The following is a 25,592-nucleotide window of genomic DNA, read 5'->3' on the forward strand; positions in this document are numbered from 1 at the left end:
GTAGCACAAGGTGCAATCAATTTTACAAGACTATATATTTGATGTTAGTAAGAGTCTCCACCACTGGAAAACGGCAGAATGGTGTATCTATTATCATGAGATTGGATATTTCAGCCCATACTATGGTAGATTTTAAATAATGCTCTGCTTGTTTTGACTGGGGACATGCAATGAGATCCTAAGCCAGTTTCCAGTTTCCCAGAAGCCGATGACATAGCATTGGGAGGATTCTGCTACATTCTCAGTCTCCTGGTTTCCAATGGCATGGAGTAAGTAGGCAGTAAGTTGGCTGGAATTCTACTCTAGGAACTACGGGGTCTGCTGATTCCAAGTGGATCCACTATGTTTGGGAACTGGCCTCTCTCTACCTGATGCTTATGATAGATAGCAAAGCTCTCTGTGCCTTGTCCATTCCCAGGGCTGGGTCAGACACTACCTGCATATCTGTGCCTCCTTTCACGCAAGGGCACTCCTTGAGACAGCTTTGATCATGCTGAGGATGAAGATTGCCGGCTTCCAAGTCATTCTCTTCCCCCAGGACTTTGTTCTCTGAAACTAGCTCAGTCTTCCTGGCATCTGCAAGCATACATTTCAGCATTATTTGGGATGCTCTTGGCCACAGCCTCTGGTTCAAGGCTTTCTGCTGTCAGGCCCCCATTCCGCTTTTCAACCACTTTGTCCAACACCCCCTGTGTAATTCCTGCCCTGTGGTCTGCTGGTCCCCAAGCATGGTCAAGGTAGCAATTCTCATCTCTTCTCAAGAAGCCTCGTGAGCTTAAATAGCTGCCCTGCTCTCCCTTCCTAAATAATCTCCAAATCTTTTTGACTGCAGTTTCCATAGGTTAAAAAAATTGAGCATGTTCCAAATATACGTTCTTTTAATAGGAATTTAAAGGATGAAACAAAAACAAATATTTAATATAAGCAGAATGACTAAGTTTTCCTCCCATATTCTCTAAAGTACTCATGTACCACTTTTGAGACCTCTGCTCGAAATCCACAACACCTTTCTGGTTTCTCCAGAACCAGTACCTCTCCTTCTCTGCACCTTTCTGGTTTCTCCAGAACCAGTACCTCTCCTTCTCTGCACCTTTCTTTCCCGTGGTGGCTTCTTTCCCATGCATGTTATTGGTCTGCTGCCTGGGTCGTGTCTATGATACCAAAGCATGCTGTGGGCAGTAAGGTACAGACCCATGAGCTCCCTGAAGGCAGCACCCAGGTTTTGTGCCTTTGACACTGTGTCCCAGTGTCAGGAGCTTTCTGTTGAGGGGCCTAGGGGAAGGCACTTAGAATCATGTATTTTTGGACACAAGCAAGAGTTCTATCACCAACCAGTTGGCTGACCTTGAGCCAGCCACTTATCCTTTCTTGGTCTTATTTCTTCATCTGTAACATGAAAGATTGGCAATACTTTTTGGGCTGAGTGTGGTGGCTAACACCTGTAATCCTAACGCTTTGGGAGGCCAAGGTGGGAGGATCACTTGAGCCCCAAATTTCAAGACAATACTTTGTATTTAATTTCCTTCCTTCCTTCCTTCCTTCCCTCCCTCCCTCCTTCCCTCCCTCCTTCCTTCCTTCCTTCCTTCCTCCCTCCCTCCCTCTCTCTCTCTCTCTCTCTCTCTCTTCCTTCCTTCTTTCTCTCTTCCTTCCTTCTTTCTCTCTTTCTTTCTTTCTCTTTCTTTCTTTCTTTCCTTTCTTTCTTTCTTTCCTTTCTTTCTTTCCTTTCTTTCTTTCCTTTCTTTCTTTCTTTCCTTTCTTTCTTTCCTTTCTTTCTTTCCTTTCTTTCTTTCTTTCCTTTCTTTCCTTTCTTTCCTTTCTTTCCTTCCTTCCTTCCTTCCTTCCTTCCTTTCTTTCTTTCTTTCTTTCTTTCTTTCTTTCTTTCTTTCTTTCTTTCTTTCTTTCTTTTCTTTCTTTCTTTCTTTCTTTCTTTCTTTCTCTCTCTCTCTCTCTCTCTCTCTCTCTCTCTCTCTCTCTCTTTCTCTCTTTCTCTCTTTCTTTCTTTCTGTTGTTATTGCCCAGGCTGGAGTACAATGGCCCAGTTGTGGCTCACTGCAACCTCTGCATCCAGGGCTCAAGCGAGTCTCCTGCCTCAGCCTCCCAAGTAGCTGGGATTACAGGCACCCGTCACCACGCTTGGCTAATTTTCTTGCATTTTTAGTAGAGACAGGGTTTCACCATGTTTGCCAGGCTGGTCTTGAACTCCTGACCTCAGGTTATCCACCTGCCTTAGCCTCCCAAAGTGCTGGGATTACAGGCATGAGCCACCAGTCCTGGCCTGTATTTAATTTTTTAATTTTTATTTTTTCATAGAGACAGAGTCTCACTATGTTGCCCAGGCCGGTCTCAAAGTCCTGGGCTCAAGTGGCCCTCCCTCCTCAGCCTCCTAAAGTGTTGGGATTACAGGCATGAGCCACCATCAATCTGCCCAACCAGATGGACAATACTTATCACAAAATTATTGGAAAGACTCAATAGCATAATTGTGTTAAATGATATTAAAAGCATAAAGCATTGTGTAAGTGGTAGGGGGTGAAAGGAGTCAGTGCTAAGAATTTCAGGCACTGTGGTGAGCCTGGTGCGGAAATTTTTGGGGGCAAGGGGTCCTTTCACATCATACCTTTTAGATGTCCAACCTGAGCCAGATCCAGGTGAGGCAGCTTTAGGTATCAGCTCACCTGTACCCTGCAGAGATTGGTCTCACCCACCAGATGGGTCAGATCAAGCAGCCCTGCCCCTCCTCTCTGCTCCCTTAGCAGGCGTAAGGCTGCCAGTAGCACCAGGCCAAGCTGGCAGCTAACCTTGGGTCTTTTAAGGAAATCATTCCAGGGCATCTCACCTGTCTTCTGGGTCCCACGACACTCCTGCAGCATCATTCTGTCTTTGGCAACAGCCAGCTTCTCCCCAAGTTTTTTTGCAGTGCCTTTCAACTCCGAATTCTCCTGTCGAGCCTCCTTAAGCTGCACATTCAGGTCCTAAACAGACAGCAAGGGTCCCATTTCTCTGGTTATAGCTCTGTATAGAGACATCCTGTGTACATAGAATAGCCATCAGACCTGAAAGGCGGGTATTGCACAGCAGAAGCCCTGAGTCTGTGGAATTCAGTGACCCAGGGCTCATCAAATCCCTCCTCATCCTCTGGTCTTCCTTTAGTGAGGATTAAATGAGATAAAGTGGTTAGAAAAAAAAATGCTCAGGGAATGTTAGAAATGTTAACTGCTTCTACTTTTAGAGATGGGGCTCTGTGCTTTCGTGGGGCTCGCATAACTGAATCATCAATGATCCCGCTCTCTATAAACACAAAGTCCTGGGGATTTTAGGGCAGGCAGGTTGCTGTGAAACGAACAGGGGTTTATAGAATCAGGCTGACCTGAGTTCACTTATTAGCCACGTGCCAATGTAGGCTAGTCCTTAAGCCTCTCAATTTCGGTCTTAGCTTCTCATCTATAGACTGTAGGTTTCCAAGTTCTCCAATGTTAGGGACCAAGTCTAACTCACTATGTGTCCCTTGCCCATAGTCCTGGGCCTGGCAGCTGGTCAGTGTTCAATAAATATCTGTAGGCGGGGCGCAGTGGCTCAAACCTGTAATCCCAGCACTTTGGGAGGCTGAGGCAGGTGGATCACCTGAGGTCAGGAGTTGGAGACCAGTCTGGCCAACATGGCGAGACCCCGCCTGTACTAAAAATACAAAAATTAGCTGGGTTGGTGGTGGGCGCCTGTATTCCCAGCTACTAGGGAGGCTGAGGCAGGAGAATTGCTTGAACCTGTGGGGTGGAGGTTGCAGTGAGCTGAGATCACGCCACTGCACTCCTGCCTGGGAGACAGAGTGAGGCTCCGTCTCAAAAATACACAAACAAACGAATATATATCTATTTTTTGTGTGTGGAACGAATGTAGTTGAATTCAATGGAGATAATAGGGCTCACCTCCTTAGAAAGCAAGTGTTTAGCACATTGCCTGACCTACAGCAGGTTCACAATAAGCAGCCCTGCTGATTTATCCCCTTAGGGGTTGTAAGAAGAGATGCTGCTTTACCTGAATCCTCTCCTTCAGCTTCTGGGCATACTTCTTCAGGTCACTTATCTTGCGGCCTCTGTGCTCCAGGTCTCCTTCCAGCTTCCGGACCTGAGCCTGCAGGGCCGACTCCTGGACCTGGAAGTTCTTGCGGAGGTCTGACTCTTTCTCCTGCCACTGCCACAGAGCCTGGCTCACCGACTGCTGCATGGCCTGCCGGATGGCCTCGTTTTCCCGCTCGTAGGTGGCCTGCAGCTCCTCGGCCTTGCGGGCGTAGTCCTTGCTGAGCTGCTGGTTCTCTACTCGCAGCCGCTGCACCTCTAGCAGGACCTCCTGCATCTCTGGGCCCTGGCCTGGCTCTGACTTGGTATCAGGGCTCTCCTGGGGCGGCCGGCCCCGCGGGGGAGCCTCGTGGCTCATCAGGTGCTGGAGCCTCCTCTCGTAGTCAGCCTTGAGCTCCAGCATTTCCCTGGAGAGCGTGAGGACCCGCTCGGCGTGCTCCGCCTCCACCCTCAGCTCTCTCTCCTTGGTCTCCAGCCTGCAGGAGGCCGACTCAGCCAGCGCCTCCTGCGTCAGCCTCTTCTGCAGCTCCAGGGCGCTCTCCAGGGCCTGGATGCGCTGGAGAAGCGCCTCCTCTTCTGCGCAGCCCTGTTCCTGCAGGAGCCTGGCCTTGGTCTCTGCCACCGCATTCTGGAGCTCCTCCTGGTGCGCTTCCCGCAGCGCCTCCATGCTGGCCTCAGCCTCATCCTGGCGGGTGTTCAGGGCATAAATCACCTGCAGGAAAATCAACAGAGCCCAGTTAGGGCGAGGGGTCTGGGGTGTGGGAGGGCTGAGGAGACCAGAGATGCTTCTCCTGCATGGCGGTTGATCTGAACAAGAGGCACCTGAGAAGAGGATGTGCGTGGAGGGGATTTATTAGAAACTGTTCCCAGGAGAAGCCAGTGAGAGAGCTGGAAAGTGCGACAGGGAAGGAGTTGGGCTGGGAGCAGAGCAAAGGGGTGACGTTGCACAAAGGCCCCAAAGAGGGCAGCTTTGGCCGAATTCCAAAGGGGACCTCTGCAAGTACGGTGGGAATCCACCGAAGAGTTTTAAAGCAGAGAAGTGATGTCATCTCATTTGTTCAGAAGGAACACTTTGGAATGCAAACCCCTGAACATAACACTTAGAAAACTGGACAGAGGCCAGGCACAGTGGCTCATGGCTGTAATCCCAGCACTTTGAGATGCAGAGGCAGGCAGATCACCTGAGGTCAGGAGTTCGAGGCCAGCCTAGTCAACATGGCGATCTGGTCTCTACTAAAAGTACAAAAATTAGCTGAGCGTGGTGGCGGGCACCTGTAATCCCAGCTACTTGGGAGGCTGAGGCAGGAGAATAACTTGAACCCAAGAGGCGGAGTTTGCAGCGAGCCGAGATCACGCCATTGCACTACAGCCAGGGCAAAAAGAATGAAACTCCATCTCAAAAAAAGAAAACAAACAAAAAAACTGGACAGAGTGGTATATAAAAAGGCCAGTATAACTTGCAAAGCAGCTAATGTAATACCCCACATCAAGAGTAAAGGACAAAAGCCACAGGATTGTCTCAATAGACACAGAAAAAAATATTTGATAAAATTCAACATCTTTGCATGATAAAAAAACTTACTCAACAAGCAAGGCACAGAAGGGACTCTTCTCAGCCTCATAAGGCGCATCTAGGAAAAGTCCCCAGTTAACACCATACTCAATGGTGTAAGACTAAATGCGTTCCTCGTAGGATCAGGAAGAAGACAAGGATGTCTGTTCTTCCACTTTTAACACAAAAGAAAAAAAGAATGCTTTCTTTGCTGTGTGAAGAACTGAATGAAGGAAGACAGGAGCACAGTGAGAAGCCCAGGAATCAAGAATGACTCCTAGGATGTTGACCTGAGCCACAGATTGGTGTTTTCTGAAATGGGAAAAACTGTAGGTAGAACAGGTAAGGAGAAGAAAATCGAGAAGTCTAATTTGGACGTAGTAAGTTTGATGTGCCTCCGGACGTACTAGTGGAGACGGCACCAAGGCACACACAGAGATAAATGTCTGGCGCTCAGAGGAGGGAGCCTGAGCTACAGATGAGGCAGGTGGAGTCAGGAGGGTTTTGTTGTTGTTTGCTTGATGAGAGAGTCCAGAACGTATCTGTAGGATGATGGGAATGACCCCAGGGAGAATCCAGAAGCTGAAGCCAGGCACGGTGGCTCACGCCTGTAATCCCAGCACTTTGGGAGGCCGAGGCAGCGGATCACATGGTCAGGAGTTTGAGACCAGCCTGGCCAATATGGTGAAACCCTGTCTCTACTAAAACTACAAAAATTAGCCAGGCATGGGGCGGGTGCCTGTACTCCCAGCTATTCGGGAGGCTGAGGGAATCGCTTGAACCAGGGAGGTAGAGGTTGCAGTGAGTAGAGATTGCGCCACTGCACTCCAGCCTGGGTGATAGAGCGAGACTCAGTCTCGAAGAAGAAGGAGAAGGAGAAGGAGAAGGAGAAGGAGAAGGAGAAGGAGAAGGAGAGGAAGAGGAAGAGGAAGAAGAAGAAGAGGAGGAGGAGGAGGAGGAGGAAGAGGAAGAAGAAGAAAGAAGAAGAAGAAGAAGAAGAAGAAGCAGCAGCAGCAGCTGGGCATGGTAGCACATGCCTGTGGTCTCAGTTACTTGGGAGGCTGAGGTGGGAGGATCACTTGGGCCAGGGGGATTAAGGCTACAGTGAGCCATGATCATGCCACTGCAGTCCAGCCTGGCTGACAGAGTGAGACCCTGTTTCAAAACCAAAACAAACACAAGTTGAAGCCCCAGGAATAACAGTAGATAATAAAGGGCCAAAAATCCCTGAGAAGGGTACCTCAGAGATTGGTTTTAAGAGCCGTGAGAACACATCCTCATGGGGATAGGATGGAAGGAAGAGGTGGAGACAGGTGTGTGGCACTTGGGACAGGTGAATGAGGGAGCTCTCACCTTGTAGACATGAGAAGGTGGCTAATTCTACATTCTCAGTGAAATGAGACAAGGTCACTAACAGTGAGCTGAGTTGGAAGACAGGAAGAAAGCATAGAGGTGTGAGGTGTGAGAAGTTGTGAATTCATTTTTAGAACGGGGAAGCCAGTGGTCTAAGTTACCGTGTGGCATCAGAGGCTGTGTTGAGTTACGGTTCTATACTGTGAGATTTTCCTTAGTCAGGTTCATCTGAATGAGTTCAAAGAAGGACAGGAAGGATAGATGGGTTATCTGGAGTTGGAGTTCTATTTGGTGGGTGTGACAGAAAGAGAAGACAAGGTATTTTCAAGGGCCAACATGCTGAAAAGATGGAGCAGAAGCAGTTTTTTGGTGATGACAAGGCCACATGGCAAAGGGAACGTGTGACTGAGGCCAAGCAGAGGAAAAGATCACTGGAGATAAGGGGGTCAAAGACTGAGAAGTCCAGGGCAAGGTGAACCCCACATGAGACATCCTCACTGAGAACAATGCAAGAGAAGCTGGGCTGGTGTAGATGCCGTAGAGTCAGATGCCAAACACGACACTGGCTCCCTGGGGCATTTACAATCAGAACAGTTTTCCTGAAGACTCTCCACCACTCCCTTTCACACGGATTCACTTTTAGCCTTTGTGGGTTGCTGGTTTTTCCTTATCCATGAGGCTGTCGATTGAACTAGACTCTAACTTCATTGCCAGGTTTCTACTACTGATTCACCCACGGTTTTCAAACTGCACTCCTTGTAGTCTTGAGTTCTCTGATGGAAGTCAGGGCAACATCAGGGAGCCTGGGGGAGGCTGAGCAAGTGGGGGCCCCCCATCAACCAGGGAAGAGCTTTCACACTCAGGCTTTCCTAGCATAGAGTTTAGGAAAAAAAAAAAGGCTTTGTATGGCTTTAAAAAAGAAAGTCAAAAACTAGAGGCTTAGATAATCGTGAAATAGAAAATAGACCAATTGGGAATAGTATATGAGAGGAAGTTTTGGGTGTCACTGTGTGCCTGTGTGTCTGTGCATGTGTGCGTTAATTATAAAATCATCATTGAAGGCCAGATGGCACCACTAGAGGTGACATGTGTAATAGATTTAACAACGGTTTACCTGGAGGCTGCAGATCTTGAAGAAAGCGTGTATATATATCCAGGACACAGCCTAAGATCTTATTTTTCCTTGTCTCTGTCTGATACAGTTATCTGTTTTTTGTCTGTCTTCCTCACCAGAATGTAAGCTCCAGGAGAGAGAGGCTTGGTCTTCCTTGTTCATTACTCTCCGTCCCCAGTGCCTGGCTCAAGTGGACACTCTAAAAATTACTATGCGAATGAGTGAATAAAGGAGTCAGAACTCTATCTTGAAGAATGTAACTCAAGGTGTGAGATGATTTTGACATCTTGTGAAGCCCTGGGAGAATAAGCACTACTTTGAGAACCAAGAATCCAACACTCTGTCATGGACAGGAGAAGGAAGTCCCCTTGTACTTCCAGGAAGATCCCACAATGAAACGAAGTGCTGTCTCCAAAACTCCTCCCTCTCATCACTTTGTGCACAGGATTTGGCCACTTTTGTTAATTTCTGTGACCTCCTAGTGACTTCCATCCAAGAATATATCTGGAAGCTGAAATTGGTTTCCCATTGGCTATAATTTATGTTAATAGCAAATACCATTTTAATCAAATTTACTATGTGCCTAGCACAGGGATAGGTGCTATATACACATTCCTAATCTCAGAGGATCCTCATGGCAACCCTGAAATTTGGTATTTTTCTGAGCAATTGAGATTCGGAGAAGTTCAGTAACTTTTGCAACGTTCCAGAGATAAGAAGGTTTGAGTAACGTTCTGCGCCTGGTGCCACACTGCATCTCACTGTCTCAGTCATTTATTCATTTGCGGATTCACTGCACATCTCGGCTGTGGCAGGATCTGTGCTGGACACTGGGGTTACATGCTGGCCAATAAGACAACTGAATTTGCAACCTCAGAAATATTACAATTCAGTAGGACAGTCAAACAAGAAAGTGGAAAGTTTCAATGCACTGCGATGAGTGCTAGGAGAGGATTCATCACCAGTTACTATGGAAACACAGAGGAAGTGGTCTGGGAGGAAAGAAGACTTCCCAGAAAAAAGTGGGCCTTGCCTCCTCATCCTTGGGGTGACCAATCCCCTTTTCCATGTCAAGCTGCACATGGACAAGAACAATATCACTTATTTGGGCTGCTCAATAGCACTTGGTATAAAGTTGAGTATACAGTTGGTTCATAGTAAATATCTGCTGTGGGGCTACTGTAAGTCATCAAGGATTCACGCTTTCCTTCCACGCGAAGAGCTACTGCAGAGCAGCCACTGAGCAGAGGCCCCATTTCCTAGCTCTTTGCATTTAGGTGAGGTCCTGAGGTCCTATACCTGGTGATTGCCAATGGAATTTGGGTAGATGGGGTGATGTGTGTCATCCTGGGGCCAATGTCGGGAAATTAAGAAGGGCTCATATTCTTTCCACAGTTTCTTTTTTCATTTGCAAACTTAATTAGGAGTCAGAGGCCTTAGAGGAAGGCAGAGTTCGAGATGGAAGGCATCCGAGCCCTGAAGGACCAGGGAGAAGACCACCTACTCCCTCAGGAACACTGTCATCGATCTTTACATCAATAACTACCGTGCTGAGCCTCTGACATCTTGGCATTTATCTGTAACAGCATCGATTAGTATCTGTTCGGGGTTCCCGAGACTAGCTCCAGGTTTAACCATTCATTAGAGGACTCGGAGGACTCAGTATATAGCCATGCTCAGGGCTATGATTTATGACAGTGAAAGGTACAAAGCAAAATCAGCTAAAAGGAAACATGCATGGGATGGAATCTGGAGGAAATCTAGGGGCAAGCTTCCAAGGTGCCCACCCAAAATTAACACAAAATCAGATTCAGGGTGGGGGTAGCAGAGAGGGTACCACACGGTGGGCTCATAATGTCTAAGGGCACTTTGGCATATTTACATCGAGCCACAGTGTCTGGCAACCAAAGTCCCCAAATCCAACAAAATGTGGTATCCTTTGTGGACACCAAGGATCTGCCCGAACTGTTCTGTTAGGCTGAAAATCTGGTAAATGGCTCCTTACCTCCCCTTCCCCTCAACCCCCTGCCCAGGTTACTCATATATCCTTTCAGGGATAATGTGTGCATAAAAAAGAATGTTATGTTATATACTCCATATCACGTATTTTCACCGTCTTTTATACACATACACATTCATCTGCACCTTGATTTTTTTAAACTTCGTAATAGATTTTGGAAACCATGCTATTTCTGTAAGCACTAAGGAAATTAGTGTTGGGGCCAGGTGCAGTGGCTCATGCCTGTAATCCCAGCACTTTGAGAGGCCAAGGTGGGCAGATTGCTTGAGGTCAGGAGTTTGAGACCAGCCTGGCCAACATGGTGAAACCCCGTCTCCATTAAAAATTAAAAAATTAGCTGTGCGTGGTGCTGCGCACCTGTAACCTCAGCTACTTGGGAGGCTGAGGCAGGAGAATCACTGGAACCTGGGAGGTGGAGGTTGCAGTGAGCCAAGACCATGCCACTGTCACTTCAACCTAGGTGACAGAGTGACACTCTGTCTCAAAAAACAAAAACAAACAAAAAAATGAAATTAATGTGGTCAAAAGACACAAAACTTCAGTTAAAGGAACAAGTTCAAGAGATCTATCATGTAGCACAGTGACTGCAGTTAATAACAATACACTGTATATTTGAAAATTGCTAAGAGAGCAGATTTTAAGTGTTCTCATCACAAAAAATGATAAGCATGTGAGGTCATGCATATGTTAAATAGCCTGATTTAGCCACTCCATCACATATGTATACATCAAAACATCATGCTGGAAACCATAAATGTATGTAATTTTTACTTGTCAGTTTAAAAAAAAGAGATATCACATTTTAATTTTTGGCTGCTTCATGTGCCATTGTGTAAGCTATAATTTATTTCTCTGCCTCCTCCTGAGAGCCATTAAGTCATTTCTGTGGGAGATTATTGACATGTTTCTCATTTCACTGTTAATAAGCAACATTTTCTTTACTCTTTTTTCCATCTCTGCCAGTAAGCCTGAAGTCTGCTTTTTTGCTTATAAATGCAACTAATAAAATTCCAATAACAAAATAATAAAATTCCAATGGCCTTAAAAAACTCATCTTCACAATTAATACAGGAGCCTCAGGAAGAGATGAAAGAGGAAGGAGGACAAGATACCTGCCATCTTGTGTCATAAAACTAGCTCAAAGAATGTTGAGAATGCCTGCAAGCATCCAGTGTGTCTTCCTGTGCAATGTGGGGACGTGTGCAAGTGTTCACGACTGACCATGCAAGGGCACTCCTGGGACTGCTCCCCGGGACATGTGCTTACTCTTACCACATCCTCTCTTTTTTACCCTCTCCACTCCCTTCCCCTCATTCTATACTTGTTCTCTGAGCTTGACCCTTTTTCCTCTCCTAGGTTTTTGTTTGTTTGTTTGTTTGTTTGTTTTTTGACAGACAGGGTCTCTCTATGTCCCAGACTGCAGTGCAGTGGTGTCATTATGGCTCACTGCAGCCTTGACCTCCCGGGCTCAAGTGATCCTCCTACCTCAGCCTCCTGAGTACCTGGGATTACAGGTGCATACCACCATGCCTGGATTATTATTTCATTTTATTTTTTAGAGACAGGGTCTCATTATGTTGCCCAGGTTTGTCTCGAACTTCTAGGCTCAAGTGATCTGCCCGCCTCAGCCTCCAACAGTGCTGGGATTATAGGTGTGAGTCACCGCGCCCAGCCCTCTCCCAGGTTGACAGTCTCTTTTCATCTCAACATCTGTCCTTTTTTAGCCTGTCCCTCATGGTCAATCATTTCAATTACATTCTTGTTGACATCTTCAAATCCCCTGCTCAGCTCATCTTTAGCCTTGCATTTTTGGCATTCTCAATACCAGAGTTTACCTTTTATTTTATTTTATCTTATTTTCTCCCTCTGTCTTCCAGGCTGAAGTGCAGTGGCTCTTCACTGCAACCTCTGCTTCCTGGGTCCAAGCGAGTCTCCTGCCTCAGTCTCCTGAGTAGCTGGGACTACAGGTGCATGGCACCATACCTGGCTAGTTTTTTTGTATTTTTAGTAAAGATGGGATTTCACCATGTTGGCCAGGCTGGTCTCGAACTCCTGACCTCAGGTGATCCACCTGCCTTGGCCTCCCAAAGTGCTGGGATTACCAGCGTGAGGCACCACACCCTGCCCAGAACTTATCTTTTAAAATGTGCTCAAGTTATTTCACTTCTCTGATCCTCAGTTTTCTTGCCTGTAAAATAGAGAGAATCCAGGCCTGGTTTTTGTGAGGATCAAATAGGATTATATATCTTAGGTGTCTGGCACGTAGTAAGTACTTATTAAACATTTCTTCCTTCCCTCTTCTCTCACCCCATCTCCTCCAAAGGAAGGGTCCCATGTTTTAGAGACACAATCTCCTCCAGCTTGTTCTGAGTGTTTGAAATCATTGAGCAGATTTTGAGCGGCCCACTCTTCTCCTGGGCTTCATGCCTCACAGGTCGCTTGGCAAATCTTCTGCCATCTGCTTGCTTGCTTTCACTCACCACTTTCTAGACTGGAACATCAGACTGTTCCAGGCCTCATATATAAACCCACCTCCTACGGGGGAGGCTGACTTCAGAATCCATCAAGGCACATAAATAATTCAGCAGCCAAGAGAAATTCTGAGCAAGTCAAAACGACTTCCCAAGAGTTTTAGAAATCCACTGCTGATGCGTTGACTTCAGAGGAGATTTCAGCAGAGGCCTGTTAGGGTCGTAGAGGTTGAGTGTTGTAGGTTTAACAAGACTCTAATTAACGGCTTTTGAACATCAGATCCTGATGAAAGTTTTCATCAAGTTGGGCAGCAAGAATCAGAATTGAAATGAAAATTAAAAAAAAAAAGGACGTAATATCTGTTGAGGGCCCAGAGTATGACATTCACTGGGCCAGATAATTTACATGTGTCTTTTCAATTAATCTATTTAGGTTGGTGCACAAGTAATTGTGGTAGTCACAAAAAGTAATGGCGAAAACCGTGATTACTTTTAAACCAACCTAATAACAATTCTACGAAGTGAGTGTGTTTATGCTTAGCCTTATTTTACAGAGGAGGCTAACTTCATATGTAGGGGTAATATAATAGAACTCCACCTTTTTCTAGCTGTGTGGCCTTCAGTAAGTTACTGAACCTGAGTTTCAGTTATCTTATCCATGACATGGGGAGAGTTTTGTTTGGAGATTAAATGACAGTATGAACCAAAAACGCTTCACAGCACTCTTAAGCACTTAACCCTTCTTAAGCACTTAAGAAATGTCATTAGTTATGATTTTTACTATTATCGGTATTACTGCCAGAAGTCATTGAACTAAAAAGTGAGAGTGCTGGGATTCAAATCCAAATCCTTCTGGGTCTAAAGTTGCCAAAGTTGAAAGAGTAGAATTATACCTTGTTTAGAAAAAAAAGCTGGTAATATGGTTTTACTCAATGGTTTTGCAGCACTTCCTATATGCCTAGCATGATACTCGGCATTGGAAAAACGGAACAAATAAGACCATTCTGTTGAGGGGCTTATAGAGTAGTAGAGTGTAGCAGACTATATTATTTGTCCATATAATAATCTTCCCCCTTTCTTTCCCCTTCCTTGCAATGGTCTGTGGATGGCATTTATTTGTCTTCCCTATTGATGTTGAACCTGGCTGTGTGACTTGCTTTGGCCAAGGGAACGCGAGTGGACTTGTTGCAAGCAAAGGCTTTTGATATGTTTATGTGCTGTGGCTTGCCCTCTTGCGCTTCTACCACTTGCTACAAGAAAAGCCTGTGCTGGGTACCCATGGGTCCCAGAATGAGAGACATGGAGCAGGCTGGACCCCACCCCAGAGTGTGGAATGCAAGTGGCTCAGCCAAACCCAGCTGAAAGCAGCTGAACAGCAGTGAAGCTGAGCAGGAAATAACTCACTGCTGTAGCCATTGAGATTTAGAGTTGTTTGTTACAAAACATTATTGCAGGAACACCTGCCTAATACACAAAGTGAGATAGAAAAGAAAGCCAATTTGTATGTACAGCAGTCGTCTCTTGTCTGAGGGGGACACCTTCCAAGATGCCCACTGGATGTCTGAAAGCTTGGATAGTACAACCCCTATAGACACTATGTTTTTTCCTATACATACGTACATACCTGTGATAAGGCTTAATTTAGAAATTAGGTACAATAAGAGGTTAACAGCAATCACTAGTAATAAAATAGAACAATTATAACAATGTGCTAGCATCGCTGCTCTTGAGCTTTGGGGCCATTACAGGGTAAAAATAAGGCTTACTTACTTGAAAACAAGCACTGCGACAGTTGATCTGATAATCAAGACAGCTACTAGTGACTAATGGGCAGGTAGGGAAGACAGCGCCGATACTCTGGACAAGGAGATGATTCACATCCCAGGAGGGACAGAGGAGGATGGCACAAGATTTAATCATGCTACTCACAACAACAAACAATAAAACTTATGAATTGTTTATTTCTGGAATTTTCCATTTAATATTTTCAGGCCTTCCTTGGTTCACCTTGGGTAACTAAAACCTTGGAAAGCAAAACCACAGAAAAAAAGGGACTACTGTCCAGAGGTATTTCAAGTACTTTGCTAGAAGTCTGCGGAGATGCAGAGAAAGGCACAGGGGAGAAAAGGATCACATTGCTCCAGGAACCCCCCCACCCTTTTCTCCTTCATTACCATTAGTGGATCACTCCCATCAACACATAAATGTGCTGTAATTTTTATTATGAACAAAAATCTTTATTTTAACCCCACATTCTCCATTTTTATACACTCCTTCATCTTTTTTTTTTTTTTTTTTTTTCCCGAGACGGAGTCTCGCTCTGTTGCCCAGGCTGGAGTGTAGTGGTGCAATCTTGGCTCACTGCAAGCTCCACCTCCAGGGTTCACACCATTCTCCTGCCTCAGCCTCCTGAGTAGCTGGGACTACAGGCGCCTGCCACCACACCCGGCTAATTTTTTGTATTTTTAGTAGAGATAGGGTTTCACAATGTTATCCAGGATGGTCTCGATCTCCTGACCTCATGATCTGCCCGCCTCAGCCTCCCAAAGTACTGGGATTACAGGCATGAGCCACCACACCCAGCCTTTTCTACACCCCTTTATAGCAAACTCCTCAAATACTCTTTATAACCATTGTTACTAATTTCTCAACTTCCCTATTCCTCTTGAATTATCTCCAATCAGGCTTTTACACCAACTAATCCACTCAAACAGCTCATCAGAGTCACTAGTGATCTCCATGTTACTAAAACAATAGCCAGTTCTCACTTTTCAGCAGTATTAGAGCTAATGAATCACTCCCTCTTCTTGAAACATTGTCTTCACTTGGCTTCCACAATAGGACATACTCCTACTGACTGCTGACCACTCCTTCTCATCTCTTTGGCTAGTTACATCCTCCTCAACGCCCAACCTTCACATAGGAGTGCCCCAGAGCGTTATCCTCAGATGTTTCTATTCTTTTGCAAAAATTCCCTTGGGATACCACTCAATTCCATGATTGAATGCATTCTCTATTTGCTAATGACTGCCAAATTTATATGACCAGGCTGGACTTGCCACCTGAACATCAGACTCATGTATTCTGTTGCTTACCAATATCTCTACTTGGATATTGAACCTGCAGCTCAAATTTAATTCTGGATTTTTCCTTTAATACTTGCTCTTCCCACAATATTCCTCATCTCATTTCACAGCAACTCCCTTCTTTCAATTGCTGACGTGGAAAATTTTAGAGTCAACAAATAAGCACATGAAAGGATGCTCAACATCTTTAATCATTAGGGAAATGCAGCTCAAACCCACAATGAGATGGCATTTCATGCTCATTAGAACGGCTATCATCACAAAAAGAGAAGTGTTGGTGAGGATGTGGAAAAATCGGAGCCCCTGTACATTGCTGGTGGGAATGTAAAATGGTGTAGCCACTGTGGAAAACACTATGGTGGTTCCTCAAAAAATTAAACATAGGGCCAGACTCGGTGGCTCATGTTGTAATCCCAGCACTTTGGGAAGCCAAGGCGGGCAGATCACGAGGTCAGGAGTTCGAGACCATCCTGGCCAACATGGTAAAACCCCGTCTCTACTAAAAATACAAAATTAGCTGGGTGTGGTGGTACACCCCTGTGGTCCTAGCTGCTCGGGAGGCTGAGGCAGAAGAATCGCTTGAACCAGGGAGTCAGATGTTGCAGTGAGCCGAGATCAAGCCACTGCACTCCAGCCTGGTGACAGAGCAAGACTTCGTCTAAAAAAAAAAAAAAAAGAAAGAAAAAGAAATTAGGCCGGGCGCGGTGGCTCAAGCCTGTAATCCCAGCACTTTGGGAGGCCGAGGCGGGCGGATCACGAGGTCAGGAGATCGAGACCATCCTGGCTAACATGGTGAAACCCCGTCTCTACTAAAAATACAAAAAACTAGCCGGGCGTGGTGGCGGGCGCCTGTAGTCCCAGCTACTCGGAGGCTGAGGCAGGAGAATGGCCTGAACCTGGGAGGCGGAGCTTGCAGTGAGCCGAGATCGCGCCACCGCACTCCAGCCTGGGTGACACAGCGCGAGACTCCGTCTCAAAAAAAAAAAAAAAAAAAAAGAAAAAGAAATTAAACATAGAATTTCATATGATCCAGTAATTCCATTTGCTTATCTTTCTCTCTAAAATATAAATTACATGCAGGTGAAAAAGATTGCAGAGTTCACTACCAGATCCCCAAAGAGTGGCTGGCTCATGGAAAGGACCCTAATATTTGTTGAATGAATAAAAATTATCTTCGCCCTAGCAGAAAGGGCATCCGAGTGCAGAGGATACCCAAGTTGGGTTTGGAAAGGTGAGCAAATGTCAGCCAGGTGGACAGGAAGGGGAGGAAACTACTGGTAAGGGAAATACCAACAGCAGGAAGAAGCTCAAAGGCATGACATAGAGTAGACTGTGAGGATGTGCAACGGGTGTCCTCCGGGGCAGAGCTGGGGTGAAGGGCATTGGCAGGGAAGAGGAGCGCACCATGACACGATGCTGGACAGGTGGGCAGGGGTCAGACACTCACAAGTCCAGCATCCATGTTAGGGAGTGCTGACTTTGTCCTGTTTGTCATGCAGACTTCCAGGCCCTGCCCCAGACAGCCTGATGTGGAGAGTCTGGGGGAGGTCCCGAGATCTGCATTTTTAACATTCCCTTGCAATGGGCCTAAGATCTGAAAGCCAGATGGGTGCATACTTTGGAGACCTGTGGTATGTGTTCCATGCAGGAAGTTTCTCTCACGAGATTTGGCCTCTTGGGAGCTAGGGGGAATAACACTGCATCTCTGGAATCATTGCAGAGAGCAGTCTGGATGCGATGCGGGCAGGAAGAAGAGTTAAGGAAGGGGCCAGGGGAGGGAGTTTGGGCTAGAGAGCTGTCCATGAGGAGGAGTGGCAGGGCCAGTGACTCGCTGGGTGTGGAGAGGGGGAGAGGGAAGAGTGCAGAGGATTCCGCAGCTTGCAGCTTGCGTGACTGAGGGGATGGCTATCCCACTTCTACTGGGAAGTAGAGCTTCCTGGGATAGTGGGACACCAAAAGGCCACGGTCACTGCTCTTGACTCAGATCCCTGCACACAGCGGAGCTTCAGTGTTCTGGGGACCAAATCAGAAAAGAGGACTAACTAAACCGCCAGAAGGAAGCCCTGGATTCTGGTGCTGAGAGGCCTGGGGAGAGCAGAGGTCGTGTGGTTGCCGAACCTTCCTTTAGGAAAACAGCCTCAAACAGGTCCCAAACAAGGCTGGGCTCCTTCCAGCAAATGAGCTTGGAATGGATTTCTAGATAGATCCAAAACGCTAATTAAAATCTCATCATTGCTCATCAGAGAGCCGTTGCTAGGCGCCTAGCTGCACATGGCATTGAACTGTGAGACATCAGCTTCTGAGTAATTGAAACCCAACTGTTCTCCAAACCAATTTAGGCTGAGACTTAGCTGAAAGATGAGGGTGGGCTCCCAGGAAGGTTCTTAATGAGATCCCCTCCATTTACAGACCCAGTCCAACCCTCACACAGAACACAGGCCTGGACTGTCTCCCAGGGAGTCTCCACGCTGCATAAGATGGGGGTCTGGAAAGGCATCATCTTGTTTATTTCAAATCTTGAATGACTTGCTTAGAGTTTTTTAGAAAGTGCCCTTGTTTGGCCAACGTGGTTAATAGATACGTGTATGTGTGAATGATATTTTTTTATGAATAAAAACAATACAAATAAATCTTAACACTTTTCACAGGAAATACTTTGAGAGAGAATTAATCCAAGCAGGAGCATCAAACTCTATAATCATGCATACAAATGGAATTCCAAAAATTCTAACACAGACAGAGCAGCTCTTCAAGTTCACCTGTTTAGATGCCAATTTTACATATTCAAATCCTGAAAGCAGCTTTTGTGTGCAGATCTAAATAGACATGCATATCCGTTTTTCCATATGAATGGTATAACAATGTGTGCTACCATTATTTTTACATAGCACTTTCCTGTTCACCAAGCAACTTTACAAGGTAAACCCTACAGCATGATAAATCTAAATATCTTGAATGCTTGTTCTAAATGAATTTTTACTTTTGCCACTATTCTCAGCAGAGAAAAATTTCTTTAACTATTTTCCAGTTCATTTATTGTAGCTTCTGCAAAATCCTCAAATAAACGGTATGCTTCAAGTTCTATATTATTGTCCAAACAACACCGTCACAAAACCCAAACATCCATTTATGATACTCAGGTCACCTTTGCCAATTGTCTTCCCAGCAATGGCTGAATTTCTGTGCTCGACTGCACGTGGCCTCGAGTATAGCAGCAGGTAGTTTTGCTAACGATTCGGTTGAATTCTCAGTTTATGGGTTATGGGTCAGATGCTTCTCACTTAACCTGAACATCAGAAATGGAAGTGCCACACTGGGTCAAGTCCACAGCCATCTTTTGTCTCTGACTCATGCTCTCAGTAGCGTCTGTATACAGTCCATGACAGTCTGCCAGGCCAGGGAGAAAAGGGACATACAATAGAGGAGTCCTAGGAAGGGTGGTCTGGAGGAAATGATTCCAGAAATGTCTAGGCAGGACAGGGAGCAAGCTTGCCCCCCACTTTACACTGCCAAATGTTCTTACTGTTGCTGTGATGTTCATTCCCTGAAAAGCTTTATGCAAGGTCGAATTCAAGAGCTCATTTCTGAAAGCGTAGAGTGGCTGCCACCACATGACCTCTGTTGTTTGTGCCCTGTGGTTCCCTGTCTGCTGGATGGAAGCTGCGGGTAGCACGTCATCACATCCGGGGCAGCAAGACTCTCTTAAACAAGGTAAAATCTTGTTCCAGGTTTGTTTCAAAATCACACATGCCACCACTATACAATTTATCCATGTAATCAAAAACCACTTGTACCCCTGAAGCTAACGAAATTTTTTAAAAAGAAGGAGGCAAAAAAAACCAAAATCACACACACACACACACACACATACACACACACTCTTAGATACACATGCATATGTATCGACAGGAAAAGGTCAAGAATACACCAAAACATGACCAAGAATATACGAAAACATGACCGTGGTTATCTTTAGATGGTAAGATTATGGGTGATCAATTTCTCTTCTTTTTGTTTTTATACATTTCCTAATTTTTCTAGGATGCACACGCACTTCAATTATCATCGAGTTTTATTTTTTAAGGCTAAAGATATACCATCAAAATACTCTCCATCAGTTAATCCACAAGTATGTAAGCCCGGGACATAGCTCTAGGAGGAGAAACAGATCCTGACAAGGAAGGGCCAAGTCCTGAGGCCTCCCTTGAGGGATTTGGCTCTGGCTGTGCTGTGTCCACCTGGTTGGAGAGAAATCAAAATTGGTCTGTTTTAGTCTGAGCAGCCCAATGACAGTAAACGTGTTGTCTCTTCCACCAGAAACTTGGTTCCGTGGAGGAAAAGAGTTTAAGAGAGTCTTGCTGCTGCTGATGTAATGCGGTGCTACCTAGAGCTTCCATCCAGCAGGCAGGGAACTACACGGCACAAACAACAGAAGCCATGTGGTTGCAGGCACTCTGCGCTTGCAGAAATGAGCTCCTGAATTCAACCTTGCATAAAGCTCTTCTGAGAATGAACGTCACAACAACAGTAAGAAGATTTGGCTTTGTAAAGTGGAGGGCAAGCTTGCTCTCTGTCCTGCCTAAATATTTCTGGAATCATTTCCTCCAGACCACGCTTCCTAGCACTCCTGTATTCTACGTCCCTTCTCTCCCTGGCCTGGCTAGAGTGTTCTTTCTAAATCGAAGGGCTGACTACAAGACAGTCTTGCTCAATACTCCGTGGAGACTCCTCATCCACCCCAGGAGTGGCTCTCAATCTCTATCTGCCTCCACATAGCTGAGGGTAAGGCCTGGTCTCCGGGGGACTCATCGCTGCAGAGCCTGCTGGCTTTGTGAGGAGGGTCATGACTTAGTCACCTTTGTGTCCCAATGGCAAACATAGGGTCAGGCAACGTGCAGGCACACGGCAGGTCCTCAGGGACAGGAACTAGCAGGGACTGTTCGTTACTCAGTACTGTATCCTCACTACCAAGCAGAACCCTGGTCCAGGATTCAGCAGATGGTAAGTGAATGAGTGAATAAATGATGAAAAAATGAATGAAGAATTCTGTATGACAGAGAGGGGACACCATTCAGATGTGTTATGTGCAAGTGGATTTATGCGGTGCTGCCTGGGAAAAAGAGGCATGTAATTATTATCACCACTTAGCAGATTTAAGAAATGCAATTTTTCTCATCCCAGATACCAGCGTCAAAAAGTAATGGAAACTATTCTTTCAGAAACATCTAGTAGCACCAAATAGGTGCCAAGTCCTGAATCTAGGGCTGTTTTCACTCAGTTCAAATCTGGTAGCTGTCTTTAGGGTCACACACACTCCTATTAGCACATTTGAAGGTGAGAGTCTGGGAAGTTGCCAGTGTGGGTTGGATAATAGGGTTAAGTGTAAAGTCATCTCCATTTTCACTAACGTTGACAGGCTCCCTTTTTCTTGGCTGAGTTCCCTGAGCCAGTCGTATATCGTCTGTCAGTACTGGAAGGCAGAAAGTGGCATTTAGTACATATTCCTGAAAGTCTTTGCTTGGCTCTTTAAAAAGAAAGGCCCAGGGGTTGTGGCATAATGCCCTCTCAGCATGGCTTGGCCAGATTCTTCTTGTCCAGTGAAATTCTGTGAGATTCCTTTTAAAATCATTATGTTTTAGCAACCAAATCCCATATATGTACGAATTTACTAATTAAAACTCTTCTCTATACAAAACCAGATTCCCAAATCCACTAGCTTGGGTTAAAGGAAATGTATTGGCTCATATATCTGAAAAGTCCAAAGCCAGGGCTAGCTCCAGACATGAGCTCTTAAATGATGTCTTTTTGTTTGGTTTGGTTTTGGTTTTTTTGAGACAGAGTTTCACCCTTGTTGCCCAGGATGGAGTGCCATGGCGTGATCTCAGCTCACTGCAACCTCTGCCTCGTGGGTTCAAGTGACTCTTGTGCCTCAGCCTCCTGAGTAGCTGGGATTACAGGCATGTGCCACCACATTTGGCTAATTTTTGTATTTTTAGTAGAGATGGGGTTTTACCATGTTGGTCAGGCTGGTCTTGAACTCCTGACCTCAGGTGATCCACCCATCTCGGCCTCCCAAAATATTGGGATTACAGGCGTGAGCTACTGTGCCCGGCCAAGTGATGTCATTTTGACTCTACCTTTCCCCATCCCATAGTTTTGCTTTCCTCTGAGTTGGCTTTATTCCTTGGTAGGCTCTTGACAAGGTAGTCACAGGCAGCTTCAGGATTTTATTCTCCCAGCTTAGCATGCTCCAGGAAAGAGAGCTCCTCTTTGTCAACAGTCCCAACAAAAGCTTCAAAGCTAACTCCATCCATCTGGCTAGGGTCATGGATCTAACGCTGATGGATCCCTGTGGCCAATGGGATAGAATATTCTGATTGGCTAATTTCAGGTTGCATGGGATCCAGGAGAACGGGGTTGACCTGCCACAATCACATGGAATGAAGACTGAGTCAGAGTACCTGCTCAGTATCTCAAAGGAAATTAGAAACCTGGTGCCAAGACACACATAGATGCTGTGTCAGTAAGAACAGATACATGCCACAGCCAACATTCCTGACCCTTCTGAGTAAACACAGTGTGACTCACTGAACACCAACTTCAGAACTGGAGGAGACAGAACAAAAGATTAGGACTCAGTCCCTACTCTCACATAGGACATGAGAAGGACATGTACATACACAGCATCATGCGAAACCTCCAGGCAGAAAGATGGGACAGGATGAAGACTCTGCAGGACACCAGAGGAGGCACCAGGCCAGCTGACAAGAGACCTGAGTCCCAAGACCCAGCTCTGTCCCTCTCAAGCAGTGTGACGTTAGGCAAGTCCTACAGTCTCTCTGAGAAAACTAAGTTTCCTTTCCTAATGTATTAGTCTGTTCTCACACTGCTATAAAGATACTAGCTGAGACTGGGGAATTTATAAACAAAAGAGGTTTAATTGACTCACAGTTCTGCATGGCTGGGGAGGCCTCAGGAAACTTACAATCATGGCAGAAGGTGAAGCGGAAGCAGGCAACTTCTTCACAAGGTGGTAGGGGAGAGAGAGCGAGTTCAGGGGAAATTGCCACTTTTAAATCATCAGATCTTGTGAGAACTCCTTTGTTTTCAAATCAACAGAACTCATGAGAACTCACAATCATGAGAACAGCATGGGGAAGACACCCCCATGATCCAACCACTTCCCACCAAGTCCTTCCCTTGACATATGCGGATTACAATTCGAGATGAGATTTGGGTGGGGACACAGAGTCAAACCATATCACCTAATGAAATGGTCAAACTAACCTGATATTTCCCAAAGGGAATGAAAGGGACACAGGGTCAAATAAGCTTGAGGAGTGTTTGGTTAGCTCTGTTATAAAGACATTTGCTTAACTGTCTTTACCCCAGCAGTTGGCCATTGAGTTCTTATTTTTAAAAATAAAATTACAATGAGTCCAGGTATGATGGTTCACACTTGTAATCTCAGCACTTTCAGAGTCCGAGGTGGGAGGATCACTTAAATCTAGGAGTTTGAGACCAGCTTGAGTAATAAAGTGATACCCTGTCTCTACAAAATTTTAAAAAAATTAGCCAGGAATGATGGTCATAATGACGATGACAATGATGCTGAAGGTGGTGACGATGAGGATGAAACTGAGGATCGTGTTGCTGATGGAAGAGGATCAGGGCCAACATTGCATATCCATCCATTCACAAGCATACCTGTAGTACCAGCTACTCAGGAGACTGAGATGGGAGGATTGCTAGAGTCTAGGAGGTTGAGGCTGCAGTGAGCTATGATCATGCCAGTGCACTCCAGCCTAGGTGATAGAGCAAGACCTTGTCTCTTAAAAAAAAATTACAATGAAAATTAACATGCCTCAGAACATATTTTGGAAAGTTCTGGATCAGGAGATCTTTACGTTTCGACTGCTGCGAGTTAAAGTATCAACAGCACACAAGAACAAATCCTAGGAGAGCTTAGGGCTTGCAGACTCCTTCTTTCTGGGCAGTCAGTGCAGGTGCTGCAGTGAAAGCAGGTGTCCTGAAGGGTGGAGAGGACGGGAACAGGGGCAGTAGGAAGGAAGAGTTATGCGGAAATTCAGCCCAGGTGTGGAGCAGGGGCAAATGCTGCCCTTGGAGAGTTGAGAGAAATGCTGATGTCAGACTCAGAGGAGGTATCTCAGCATGTTAGTAGTAAGCTCTGGGTGATGGGATTATGGTGGATTTAAATTTTTTAAAAATTTTTCATTTTTTTCATTTTCTTATTTCCTACAATGAATTATTACTGGTTCAATTAAAATGATCAAAGGAAATTTTACAAGTATTTTTTAAACCCAGACATGATATGAACCAACATGTAGCTTTTTCTATGTCCAATATTGTATTTTATTAAAAGGGGAAGATTTTCATGTTAATGGTAACTTTCAAGGCTTCTTCCTTAGACCTCTGTTATTGGCAGTTTTTTTTTCATAGTCAAAAAGCAAATCTAACGATGACAAATGTGAAAAAGAAACCCTTCTCTATCCAACCTTTCATTTTTCCTCATTACTCTCTATCTCATTTCAGGTGTTCTGGCTCCTGAGAGGATGCTGAATGTGCAGGACCACAAGTGCAAGGAATGCCATGCTCAATCTCTCTGCAAATGACATTACAACCAGAACAAATGCAAAGGCAGCAGGTCTCTTTACGACATATACCTACGCACAGTGCCAAACTCATCCTGTGGCCAACAGATGCACAGAGAATCCCAGAGTGTTTTATTAAGGATGGGTGACTGTTCATAGTTGTTTTCCTAAACCTGGGAAGCTCAGCAAACCAGTTTTACAAAAATATCAATAGATGATGATGGTGGTGATGATATTGACAACAGTGTTAATCATTATATCAGAAACTAATACTTCTGAGGGTTTACAAGGTGGCAGGCACTGAGGCAGCATCTTTCTATACCTTCTCTCATGTGATACTTCCGAGCATCCCATCAGGTAAGTCTCATTATTGCCCCAGTTTTACAGATAGACAAACCAGGGTGTGGTGAAGCTGGGTAGTATGCCTGAGGTTACAGGGCTGGAAAACAACAGAACTAGGATTCTGTTCTGTTCTGACTCCACAGCCTGTGTTCTTAACCACTGTGTAAGCTATTTAAAGAAAATAGGAGTGCCACTTAAGTAAAAGTGAATCCTAATTATGTGATTGGTAGGGACTTAATTAAATCATGAATCTTAATCGTTACTCGATCTTAAATAAAAATGAATTTGAATTCTGTAATTCGTAAGGTTCAGATTAAGCTGTTATTAAAAAAAAAAAAAACTCTCCGAAGTACAGAGGGTTAAATAAGGTGGAAATGTATTCTTCTCTTGGGACAACAGTCTCAAGGCCAGTGGTGGTCAGAAGTGAATGGAAGACTCTAGTCTGTGACCATTCAGCCTTCATCAGTTCTCAACCCACAACTTCTGTTATCTGGGCCCAGGTCGGCTGTCCTGGTTGTCACCATTTTCATGTGGGAAGAAGGGGAAATACAGGAGATTCAGGGTAAATAGCTTGTGCTTAAGTTGGGGATGAACTAGAGGGTACATTCATCCCCTCATCTCACCTCTCTCTTGCCTGCACTTACTCCCATGGCCACACCTGGCCACACAGAGGCTGAGAAATGAAGTCTCTAGCTGGGCTGCCATGTGCCCGGAAAATTCATGGATGGTTCAATTATCGAAAGGAAAAAGGGGAGGCCAGGCGCAGTGGCTCACACCTGTAATCCCAGCACTTTGGGAGGCCGAGGCACGCAGATTGCCTGAGGTCAGGAGTTTGAGACTGCCTGGCCAACGTGGAGAAACCCTGTCTCTAAAAAAATACAAAAATTAGCTGGGTGTGGTGGCAGGCACCTGTAATCCCAGCTACTCGGGAAGCTGAAGCAGGAGAATTGCTTAAACCCAGGCACAGAG

At 45.4% G+C, this 25,592-nt stretch overlaps 1 protein-coding gene across 1 annotated transcript in view; it reads right to left on the minus strand.

Moving 5' to 3' along the window:
• The window catches only part of FAM184B (family with sequence similarity 184 member B), a 150,966-nt gene that overhangs the window by 70,858 nt on the left and 54,516 nt on the right, over positions 1 to 25,592 (minus strand). Inside the window, exons 2-4 of the mRNA XM_025385642.1 lie at positions 4,033 to 4,785; positions 2,837 to 2,972; positions 437 to 576 (exon numbers count right to left, since the gene is read on the minus strand). Coding sequence (XP_025241427.1) covers positions 437 to 576; positions 2,837 to 2,972; positions 4,033 to 4,785 — 1,029 coding nt within the window. The remainder of the gene's footprint in view (positions 1 to 436; positions 577 to 2,836; positions 2,973 to 4,032; positions 4,786 to 25,592) is intronic.

This window comes from Theropithecus gelada, chromosome 5 (assembly GCF_003255815.1).
Source record: "Theropithecus gelada isolate Dixy chromosome 5, Tgel_1.0, whole genome shotgun sequence".
Lineage (NCBI taxonomy): Eukaryota > Metazoa > Chordata > Mammalia > Primates > Cercopithecidae > Theropithecus > Theropithecus gelada.